Source organism: Hippopotamus amphibius, chromosome 10, assembly GCF_030028045.1.
Source record: "Hippopotamus amphibius kiboko isolate mHipAmp2 chromosome 10, mHipAmp2.hap2, whole genome shotgun sequence".
Taxonomy (NCBI): Eukaryota; Metazoa; Chordata; class Mammalia; order Artiodactyla; family Hippopotamidae; genus Hippopotamus; species Hippopotamus amphibius.
The window spans coordinates 55,359,088-55,371,432 of NC_080195.1; the positions used below are offsets into that span (position 1 = coordinate 55,359,088).

The 12,345-nt window shown below is 41.8% G+C and overlaps 1 protein-coding gene across 1 annotated transcript in view; it reads left to right on the forward strand.

Moving 5' to 3' along the window:
* Nucleotides 1–1,230: 1,230 nt before the first annotated feature.
* LSAMP (limbic system associated membrane protein) overlaps nt 1,231–12,345 on the forward strand; it is a 626,032-nt gene continuing 614,917 nt past the window's right edge. Inside the window, exon 1 of the mRNA XM_057697840.1 lies at nt 1,231–1,821. Coding sequence (XP_057553823.1) covers nt 1,667–1,821 — 155 coding nt within the window. The 5' untranslated portion in view covers nt 1,231–1,666. The remainder of the gene's footprint in view (nt 1,822–12,345) is intronic.

Genomic DNA, 12,345 nt, shown 5'->3' on the forward strand with positions numbered 1-12,345 from the left:
CTATTCAAATTAATAAAATCCAAAACGTTTTGGGTGAGTCCATTCCCATCTTTCATGCTCAGCGTGGGTACCGAGGGAGATGTCTAATAGTCTGGGGCGGTCACGTGACTGACTAACACTGCAGGCCCCTCATGGCCCCCATCACTTGGATTGACTCTTGGAATGGAAGGAATGACAAATGATGGTCACCTGTTTTCCACTCACTGAGGTGCTCTATGCAGCCTTAGTGGCACCCTGTAAGTGACAAGCTCTCTGATATACAAATATCCTTCCTTGCATATGGACATTTTAAGAAGCAAGTGTCAGTAAAAATTTGGGAAGCAACAGCAACGTGACGTTGAAACAATAATCCTTAATACCACTCCTCCTGTGTGGGACTGAGCAAGGGTTTCCTGGAGAGTGAAGTTGATTTAGGGATCAGGGATCAGCTGCTGAGGCTGGCATTTGGAAAAGACAAACCAAGCATTCACACTCCAGACCACTCAATACCAGCATTGTGTCCAATCCATCTTTCATAAGGGGGCTCCAAGAGGGGGAGGGGATAAAGGAAGGAAAGAAAATAAACCTTATTAATCCTATGAAAGAAAGTGTAGGAGAGAGGAAAGAACGAACAAGATGTGAGCATGAAAAGCCAGTTGCCAGGAATATTTCGTTTTGAAATCGACTTTGGCGTTTAATCTCAGACTCCACTGTTTCACATTCCTCATCCCATCTTTCAGCACTGGTCCCCCTCCACCCCTCAGGCTTTCCTGTCCTTCTCTGTTTCACTCCCTCCATCTGTCAAGGTTTGCCTTCTCCTGGCATGCTCTCCTCATCTCCTTTTTCCTTCTTTCTTCACTCTTCGCCTCTTCTTCCCTGAACTCTTTCTCCCGTTCTTTTATAGCTTGAGTCCCTCTCCTTCTCCCCTTTCTCTTGCACAGTACCTCCAAGCTCCATCCCCTCTTCTTAAGGAAATCAGCCAGGCCTCAGATGGAGCTGTTGTCCTGACAACCTAAAGGCTCATCAGGCTTTCATAGAGGCTGGCTGCTGCTGAAGGGGGCAGTTGTGGAAAGCGAGGGGCCACGCTGAGGGGAGGGCTGAGGGGATGACGCGGAGGGGCTGTTGAAATCCCGGGGCGGGGAGGGGGGAGCGGGGGAGGTGCCGAGAGGAGGGAGGGAGGGAGGGACTGGAGGGAGAAACAGGAAGGGGAGGAGGGGGAGGGAGGCTCTGGGCTGCTGCCGCTGCTGTGTGGGTTTCTTTACACTCGCTGGCAGGCTGGGTACCGGCTCCCTCGCCCGCCCGGGAAAGTGGGTTACGGAGGGAAGAGGCTCCGCGCAGACGCCGGCAAAGGAGCATCCGGCCACAGAGAGACCAGAGAACCCCTTCCTTTTTGCCGCCTTCTCTTCATCTTTTCTAGGGGGTTTTATATGTGTAGTCTCTCCTTTAAAACTGTGTTCCTTTGACTTTTTCCCACCTCTGCTCGGGTTTGGTGAGGGCTTTGTTAAGTCTTAAAGGGAAGAGAGACTGAGCGAGGGAAAGAGGGAAGCAAAGTGGAAAGGACCGCAGGTTGGCAAAGCGCGCGCCGCCTGCGCCGTGGATGAAAGCCCTCGGTTTGTAGAGCCCTCTCGGCGAGCAGCAGCCACACACGCTCCGAGCAGCCCGCGACCCGCACCGCGGCGTGGCCACCATGGTCGCCAGAGTTCAGCCTGATCGGAAACAGTTGCCGCTGGTCCTACTGAGATTGCTCTGCCTTCTTCCCACAGGACTGCCCGTTCGCAGCGTGGATTTTAACCGAGGCACCGACAACATCACCGTGAGGCAGGGGGACACGGCCATCCTCAGGTAGGGCTTTCGGGCAACTTTTCTGCGGCGCTTGAGTGTGTGTGTGTGTGTGTGTGTGTGTGTTTTCTCCTTGAACTCCAGCTCCTGATGCTGCAGGCTTGTGGGGGGGTTGTGTGTGTGTGTGTGTGTGTGTGTGTGTGTGTGTGTGTGTGCGCGCGCGCGCGCGTGCTTCTTACGGACTGGTTGAGGTATCTTGCAACAAATTTCAAGGGGGTTCTGGTCCCTGTCAGGGATCAGCAGGGTTGGTTACATGGTGTTTGGTTCCTAGGATCTCGTTTCTGTTCCCGAGGAAGCCTAACTTCATCTGTGGTATTAGTGACACTTGGGCAGTATGCTTGCTTTTGTGACTGCAGATGCTATGCACTTAAGAGTTTTGTTGGGGCTCCTGGATTGAGAAAGAAGAGTTGTTGAATGATGGGCTCTCAGAGAGTGGTACGCAGTATTGCATTCTCCGTGGGGTGTGTGTATGTACGTGTCGACATGTACATAAAGGCTCTCACTCTGCTCCAGCAATAGTTTGGATAGGAGACTTTCAGTAAGGATCTTCTCATTGACATCGAGGGCAATAAATCAATCTTAGAACTTTGGTTGGTTACTGAGCCTTTTCTGAAATGTGGATAGAAATCAACCCAAGAATGAAGAGAAGGAAAAAAAAAAAAGGAACTTGCCAAATTGCTTATATTTAAGAATAGGAGTGTTAAGCACAGAGGTTAGGAAAGAATTAACCTGGCATAAAATGGAGATTTCAGAATGATTATTGACCTCAGCATCTTTATGCGGCTCTGCCAAACTCTGAAATATAATTTGGGATTGAAATTTGGAAAGGAAGAGTCCCAAGTCCTTGGAGTTTGACCCCTATAAGGGACAGTGAGCTGGAGAAACTCAGATGGAGCCTAGCCATAATTCTGTTTCTAAAAAGCTCCTCACCAGTTTTCCTGTGTTTCTTTTCTCTCTTCCCGTCTCTGTCCACTGCATATACTCTTTGTCCTTTTTAATAGCTTTCCTTGAATTTCTGTCAGAGGCTAAATAAATAAATAATAGCAATGAAAGAAAATTTCCTCCTTGGAGATCCTTTAAAATCTCATTTCATCCAAATAAAATGACCTAGTGTCAGTCTGTCTATCTGGCTAATATTGCTTGTTGTGGCAATAAAAAGCAGCATCCGATAGAAAAGAAGCCTCTAATCTGTGTGCAAGAAGCTGATAGTGCATAAACCCTGGGGCATCGGGGAGCAGTTCTGTAGCAGAGCTGCCTACAGCAGCAAAGTTTTCTTTGCTTTTCTCAGAAATAAATTTGGTTGGCTGTCACAGTGTCCTGCTTTGGGATCTCTCGCCTTGTTAGAGAGGAATGTGTGTGTTGTGCATGTTGTGCATGCTGTGTGTGTGTGTGTGTTTATGTTGCTGCAGAGTATAAAAACTAAGACGATCTTAATGTGTAAGTACTCCTTTCTTCATTTCCTGAGCACTGGGTGATTATGAATCCCAAAGATCCTACTATCCAAAGTGCATTTTCCCTTCTAGCTCTCCAACCCTGTAAAACCTGCATGTGTGATTTATCCACATGGAGTAATAAGATTTATAGAGTAATTTATCCGTTTGCAAAGGGATTTGGACATGATGCAGAAAATGTTTTTGCAAACACATAAGCATGCCATATCAACTGCTAGCATTCATATTCCCTAATATCATTAACCCTTTACAAATGAAGCATTCTATGTACATTTATGCTATTCTTAGAAAGATTTGTTTTCACTGATTATAAGAATGAATATGGGAAAAGTGAATACTCTGGGTGTATAAGTTTTTATTTAAATGACCATGAACTTTGTAAGTTCTAAGTCAGCATCATTTATATCTTAAGCTATAGTTATCAGAGTTAGATAAGCATGTAAATGTTAATTTAGAAGAAAAAAGATATTCTTATATTTTCGTACATTGTAGTCATACAAGTCTATGTCTAAGAGAGGCACTCTTACTACATCAATATCTGTATATGATGTATCTGTGCTTCTGTGTGTCTATGGGTCAAAAGAAATGGAGTTTTTAAGCATTACACTTTAGTAGACATTGCAGTGTGGAAATGGGGGGGGTAGTGAGAATAGAAAATAAATATAGAAGCAGTTATTCCCTGGGAAAGAGATGACAGACAAACAGAGCGTGCAAAGAAGTCACCTCTGAGAGTCCATTGCTTTCCTAGAGCTCACCTAACATGCCCTTTTTTTAATTTCCTTTGCCTTGGACAAGGCTTCGTTTCTGGGTTGGTGGAGCTCTATCAGAAGTAATACGGAGAGAATTCCCTTTGTTTTCTTAGCTGACCTTCTTCTCAATCTCTTTAACTGAGTCCAGTAAGCTTTGTGGGTCAGTTTCCTGGTGAAGAATGGCACTGTTGCTTTCTGTTTACAAGTCTAGCCTGGGAAAGGCTTGCTTCCACTTTATTTGTGACATTTTACTGGGAGCAGGAGCTTCCAGGGGAGGAGAGGAAGGAGAACTTGATTCATTGGAAGCCACAGTAGATGTCTGGCACTGAGAAAGTGAAATGGCAAGGGGAAAAAAATCTTCTCTCAGTGAATCTGTGGCCTTGAATGGTCTGAAATGGCAACTGGAGACAAAGGAGGTTTGTAATTCTGGTGGTCCAGTGACAGGAGTTTGGCTAACTGTCCCCAAAACATTTACCTTCACTGCCTTACTTCCATGAAACACGTGTTTTTTTGGGGGGGAATTGATGCTTACTTTTGTATAATTATGATCTTTGATGTACATGTGCATCTTGATAGGAGACTATATGCTAGTGTTGGGGTCTTGCTCAGTAATTTCTATCTTTTAGGAAAAAGAAAAGAAGGACTGTAGAATGAAGGTGACAAAACTAGATGGAAAGAGAGAGAATCTTGTGTATACCAACCTAACCCTGTTGTTACCCAGAAGAGATTCTAGGTCTTTTTGACCGCCTTTATGAGATCCTTTAAGAGTTAAAGGAAACCACAGCACCATCTTCCATCTCAAAGGCAGAGGATCAAAGTGTGATTCACAGACCAGTGGTGCAGCAGCAGCACCTGGGGTGCCTTCCTAAATCCTGCTGAACTAGAATCTGCATTTACACGTGTTTGCACAGTAAAGTGGGAGACACATTTACCCACAGGACTTTACTGGTGGGGAAGTCTCAATTGCTTTTCTGAAGAGAGCCCACCTGCCTCACTGCCACCCCTACAAGTGTAAGAGTTCATCAGTTACTGGGTGAGTTTCTAGCACCGGTCCTTCCAACCCTCTATCCTTGCACACAGGCTCCCACAGGGATTCACTTCCTGGTTAATCTTGGCGGGTTGAAACCATGTAGCTCTTTTGATAAGTTAAGGCAAAATACAAATAGTGTTTCAATTCAACCTTTAAAATTTTATTTTTAACAGTCCCACTAACTCTTATTTTCAATATTAGCAGCATATGGCTGAAAAGATCATTATAAAATAATTAACCCCAATATATCTGCTCATAAGGTAACTTTGTAAAAATTGCATATACATACGTATCTGGACATATTGCATAAGTGCGTATGTGGTAACATGCAGAAGGTCCACCCTAGTGTTGTGACTTTAAATATTTAAAATGGGGGGTATTGAAATTGAATTTATTTCATAGTTCTGACCCGATTTGATATTTTCAGGATATTATAAAACCTTTTATGGTGGTAACATTTTTCCCATTTAAATGTAAATGTACCTAATAAATGTTAGGTGTAAGAAACTAAGTACCTGAGTTTAAAATAGTTAAATTTTTAGTTTTTCAAAATCCTTGGTCTTTATTTCCTTGTTTGTTTCTACATCAGGAGAAAAAGCAGAAACATTAAAAATATGTGATTATTTGACAGTAAAATATAAAAACTTTGTGCAGATTTAAGGGGAAAATGGCTTCTCTTCTATAAAGCATCTGGCACGCCTACATTCACAAAGAAGCTATCAACAATCAAACTAACTCCTGACACAATATGTGATTTTTCTACCACTTATAATTTATTCATTATTTGAAAACAAACTTTATGGGCATGGGTCTACAGGGAGAGTTTGAGACAATTAGGAAGTTTTCTTTTCTGTAGCTAACTCACTAAAGGTAATCAAAATTTAGAGGTTATTACCGATATTTTAAGGACTGTTCATTCCCCATTGAGTCCTTTATCAAATACATTTGGTAAATAATGGAGTAAAGTCTACTATGTGTTGTCTAAAAATATGGCAGATTATATACATTTTTTTAAAGGATGTTTGTGCACTTATATCACTTGCTGTTCATTTATGTCCTGAGGAACACAGCAGGCATATCTCATGTGACAAATAGAAACTGTGATAATTTGTGTTTCTGTAAGTATGAAACATACATATAGCGCATGTTAAGGTGATTGTTCTATGTAATTTGACTTTGAATGAACTATTTTTACCATTGTGGAGTGAGTAACCGAAGATTGACTCATCCACTAAATCAGTTGGTGAGGATTAAAACATTTGTGTTTCTTGAAGCTGGGTCCACATAATAGCAAACTCAGGCAAAAGAAGGATTAGTGCATTTTGCTATTGTCTTTGAGAGCTCCAAGTACGAATGTCTGTGACTCACCTGATAGGAGGTTGCCTGAATGTGTGCTGGTCCCCTTCACTGTCATCACCTGAGTCTGAGAGAGTCTTCCCTTTCAGGCCACAGCTTGTGGCCCTGTTCTCCTCTGAATATTCTGTCTGTTCCTTTGTACAACTCAGAAGAGTTGAGCTCTCATTTTGGATCTATCCTTGCATGCTACATGACTTTCAGAACATCTCTTAAATATTCTGAGCTTCAGTTTCATTTATAAAATGATGAAATTACCTATTTTAATGACTCTATGGGATTGTTTTAAAGAGCCCATAAGAGGTAAAGTAGTTCAGTTTGGTGAATTGTAAACTGCTACATAAAGCGTAAAGTGTTAGTGGTTTTCCAACCACATGTAGTCAGTTGTTTAGACTTTAGGAAGCTCTTTTTTTTATACCAGAGTTTCTCAAAGTTGAAGGTGTATCCAAATTACCCGGAGTGCTTATGAAAACTGAGACTGCCTGGCCCCCACCTTCAGAGTTTCTGATTGCACAGGTCTCTGGTAGGGACTGAAGTCTACATCTGTAACAAGTTCTCAGATGCTGCTGATGCTGCAGGGCTGGGCCCCAGTTTGAGAATCACCAACTCTTGCTGCTACAAGTGTGTTCTGTGAGCATCTTCGTATCGTACAGTCACTTGCTAAATTCCAAAATCTCAGGGCCTGTTCCAGACCTACGAAATCAGAATCTGCATTTTAACAAGATCTGAAGTGATTCATAAGCACACGAAAGTTGGAGAAATGCTGCTGTAGAGAGTTCACAACCATGGCTGCATGTTACACTCTACTGGAGGCCTTTGAAAAAATAATGAAGCACGTATTCCCTACTCTCAGAAATTCTGATTAAATTAGTTTGGGGTGGGGCTCGGACATAGCTATTTAAAAAAATGATTCTTATATTTACACAGAGCTGAGAACTGCTGCTTTACCGGTTGAAAAATCTCTTTTACAAACCATGTTCAGGGCAGCACTTACTAGATAGGTAGCAAAAAATTATAGTCATGTGTGTTGTTTGGGAAATATTTCATCAGCAAAGATGTACAAGTTCAATTGAGAGAGAGGAACGAGATCATCATAGATCCATTTCTTTACCACACAGTCTCATCCCTACAATGTCATGGAAAATGGAGTGACTGTTTTAACATGGATTCAGTTTACATAGTCTCTCTTGACATAGTATTAAAACTTGATTTTTAAAATCTGTTGTATTCTCTCTTTCCTTTATGTTAGGCAAGACACAAAAGATACAAAACAGTTTTTGATTTTTCTTTTAATGGGAGAAAAGAGACTATTAGTCAAGGAAAATTTCTTTGGTCTTATTCAAACAGGCTTACTTTTGTGTACTTATGTTGTCACATTTGCCACAAATATGATTTACAAAATAATAGCTAGATGTTTGTAGAATTCATCTCAACTTTACAAGTTGAGATGAATTCTAATAGACTAGTGTTTATTTCAACGATAAAGAATTTTTATCAAGGATGTAAGTTAAGAATGTTCAACAAGTAGAGTCATCCCGTGGTATCTTCGGGGCATTGGTTCCAATACCCGCCCTCAATACCAAAATCTTCAGATGCTCAAGTCCCTTATATAAAATGGCATAGTATTTGCATGTAACATATGCACATGCTCCAGGATACTTTAAATCCTCTCTAGATTACTTATAATACCTAATATAATGTAAATGCTATGTAAATAGTTGTAAATAAAATGCAGATACTATGTAAATAGTTGCCAGTGCTCCTGCAAATTCAAGTTTTGCTTTTTGGAACTTTCTGGAATTTTCCTTCCAAATATTTTCAGTCCGCAGTTGGTTGAATCCATGGATGCAGAATCCGTGGATACAGAGGGCCAACTGTAGTCAGAAGATCAAGATCTAAACATCTTTAAATAGTCTGTTCTATTAAATGAGTATAACTGACAGTTACTCGGCCTACTACACAAGCCAGATTTTTATCATCAAATGAGATACTATGTATCCAAGTGTTTTGTAAACTATAAAATGGCATAAATTGTAAGCTCTTAATAAGATTATTATCATTATAGTCACAGTAGGAAATAACTTTTATAACATTAGAAAACAATAAAATACGCTTTTTATTTTTACTTCTGTGGTTAAGGTTGGCCATTTGATGTTTGTATCATTTCTTTTCCTGTCCTTTAAAGTCATATGTATCTTAGAGTATAGTTGAGTTTGTTATCAGCAGTGCAGTATGAGTGAACACTTTTTTGTAGTCACCTGTAATCAAAACATAATCTCAAATTAATGAGTGATTAACCTTTGCAGAAGAAAATACTTTGCTTCAGGATTTGTTAATTACTATAGGGTAGATTAGCAGAAATTTAGAACAGCAAAGGCCTTGGAGATTAGGAAGTCTACCCACTCATTTTAAAGTGATGTAACTGAGAGGAGAAAAATTTAGTTGGTTGTCTAAAGATCTGAGTGACCATTTGAGAACTAGAATTCATGCCTCCTATTTCTCATTTCAGAGCTCTTTATTCCAAACAAAGAACTGAAAATCGTCTTCCTGGTTTTCATGTTATTCCATGATATGCCATTTTTTACCCCCCTAAAAAATTATACTAAAATGTCTCTCCCTCTCTCTTTTCCTTCCTCTGCCCCTCCTCCCCTCTCCGTCCTTCTCCTCTCCTCCCCGTCCTTCTCCTCCCCTCCCCTCCCCTTGCCTCCTCCCTTTTCTCTCCCTCCCTCCCCTCTCCTTTCTTCTCTTCTCTTATCTCCCTTTCTCTACCCTCTCCTTACTCTCCTCTCTTCTCTTCTCGTCCCTGCAAATCCAAGCTGAACTTACCTGTGGAGAGTCATCCAGGTGGTGCTGGTCAAAGAGGAGTTTTTCAGGAAATGCTCCATCTTTCCCATGTTCACCATCTATCTTAACCAAATGGGTTTTCTTTACTTGCAGCCTCCGTCGTATCATATTCTCAAAGCTGTTCTTGTATTTAGTAGAACCTCTACAGGATCTCCTGGCCTCAACAGCTTTTGTTTTCTTTTTAATTCCTTTCCTTCTTGCTTCTGATGCCTCTGTCTGTTACTCAGCTTTCTTATCAGAATTCTCAGCCCTTTGGCCCAGTACTTCTTTTGAGTTCCTCAACTCTACCTTCTAATTGTTACTTACAACCTTCTGCTTGGTTTAAGTCTCCTATGATTTGTCCCTCTTGGAGATCCGACTAGGATGGCTGCAGTGAGGTTCTGGTCTCAGTTGGCAGGCTCTCCCTTTGCACAGCCTCAAAGGGTATTCTACCCATTGCAGACACTGTAGATTGTATCAAATTCTTTCAGGAACGTAGAACTTTTTTCTTTTCTAATTTGTACAAAAGTTGCTTTGGGCTAAAGTTGGGACTGATGGTGGTAATCTGGGAAGAACTGGAAATAGATCTAGACCTGTCTCTTGGGATGGTGGAGACACTGCTGCAGGTGCTTGGGGAGTTTCTGGTGTGACATGCAGGACAAGGTCTCATGAAGCTTTCTTAGCAGGTGAGCGGTGGCGCCAAAGGAAGTACAATGTGGTACACAAAGAAAAAGGGCAGGGCACAGGAAGGGGAAAATAACAGGTCAGCAGCTTTCAGTGAGCCCCCCATGGAGGCAGGCAGTGTTACAGGGACGTCTGTCAGCTCCTAGCCTCAAGACTGAGGCTCAGAGACAAAACAGAGTCCTTGGCTTAAGCAGTGACTTGAACAGGGCAGAGTCCTCAGTAATAAGGGGTATTTCCAAAACATATTACCAAGATAGGTAACTTGGTCAAGGAATGAAAGAGAGGGATGTAGTCCCTAGAACTGAAGCTCTGTGTCAAAGCTGTTGTAACAAGGGGTGAGACAGAGATGCATCTCGGAGTGCGAGCCCCATCTTTTTAAACTCTTGCTGTGTAAGTTGTGTAATCATAAAACCTGGTCCAGCTTTGTGGGGTAACGATGAAGACAAAGGTCTGAAATGAAACAGAAATTGACACTACTTGCTAATGCCTGCCATAGACAACCTTGCTGGAGTACATCTTTAGCCTACTTAGTCCTTCCAGGCTCCAGGCAGTTGGCAGAACCGTGAACCCAAGCTCACCTGACTATCCTAGGGCTATTGTTTTCCAGTATCAATTGAGAAATGTCACCAGATCCTTCAAAGGCTTCTCATCATCCCCAACATAAAGTCAGAGCCCCTTAGCTTGGATAACTCTCTGCGACCTGCTACCTCACTGTGTCCACTAATTCGGAACCACTTACAGACGGTGCTCATGAGAACACTAGTGTGTGTGCGCACACAATGCTGGTTCTTTCCTTTCATCACGATGCTCTCTCTGCCTGGAACCTCTCCTTTCCCCCTCTCCACCCCTCCCACCATACTTCTTTGCTAGATTGCCTCTTTGCTGTTCTTTCTAGGCTCAAGGTTAGCTCTGGCGCGATCTAATTGACGTAATCTTCCATAATTTCCCCAGAGTGGGCTAAGTACCTTATTTATTATTGCTGATAGCCTCTCTGCACCGCTCCCCCCCACCAGCTTAACTGAGATACAGTTGACAAATAAAATTTTATATACTTAAGGTGTACAACAGGATGGTTTGATATATGTATCAATTATGAAATGATTACTAAAATCAAGTTAATTGACACATCCATCACCTCATATAGTTACGTGTGTGTGTGGGGTGAGAACACCCAAGATCGACTCTGCTAGCAACCTTCGAATATGCAATACAACATTATTAACCATAGTCATCATGCTGTATACTTTAGATCCCCCAAACATACTCATCCTATGACTGAAAGTTTACATCCTCTGACAGATATCTCCCCATTTCTGCCAGCTCTCAAGCCCCTGGCAGTCACCATTCTACTTTTCTGCCTCTGTGACTTTTTTAGATTCTGCATATAAGTGAGATAATGTAGAATTTGTTTTTCTCTGTCTAGCTTATTTCACTCAGCGTAATGTCCTCCAGGTTCAGTCACATTGTCACAGATGGCAGGATGTCCTTTTTTTATAGCTGGATAATATTCCATTGTGTGTATATAGATATAGGTTTCATACTTTCTTTATTCAGTCATACATCAGTGAATGCTTAGGTTGTTTCCCTATTTTAGTTATTTTGAATGATGCTGCAAAGAGTGCAGGAGTGCAAATATCTCTTTGAGATACTAATTCTGTTTCCTTCACGTATACACCCGGAAGTGGGATGACTGCAGTATATATGCATACCTCAATGCAGCATTTACTACACTTAAAAATTATATTCACTTGTATCTTGCTTCATGTGTACTCTCAGCCCTGCAAAGGCAGTGTCTCATTTTCATTAACTTTTCGTTTCAAATTTAGCTTAGTACCTGTAGATGCTCAGGTAAATATTTGCTCACTGAATTGAACAGAGAGGAATAGTCATACTATAAATCAAGCAGAGCAGAAATTGCTTTATAAAAGAGGAAACAAAGTAGAAGGGGACATGGATGAAGGAAGTTAGGTTACCGGTGAGTTCAGCCACCCCTGAAGTGATGATGGATGTGTGGTTGAAGAAGATGTAGTAAAATAAGAAACTGAGTCTCTTCTAATCAGTAGTGGAGTGAATTACGGGGGTTGGCTGGAAATACTTTGAACATTTCATTGCAGCTACTCTTTTCAAGGACAGCTTTCTTGTTTGTTTGGGGTTTTTTTTGGAGAATCCCAAAGCTTCAGTCACAGAAGCCCAGACAAAGTATGCTCCTTCCTCTGATAGATTAGCAGCTTCTGTCAGAGCTAAGAGTCACTCCGTGCTCCTGAAGTGAGGTACATCCACTGTCTGAAGAGTGAGCTCAGCCTTGCAGGGAGCTGTAAGAGAAGGGGTATACTTTCCGGGAACTGCTGAGACTTTCTCCCTCTAGCGGTGGCTGTGGACTTTCAGGGACTAAGTTGGCGATTTGGGAACAGGACTGTGCAACAGGTATATTCACCTC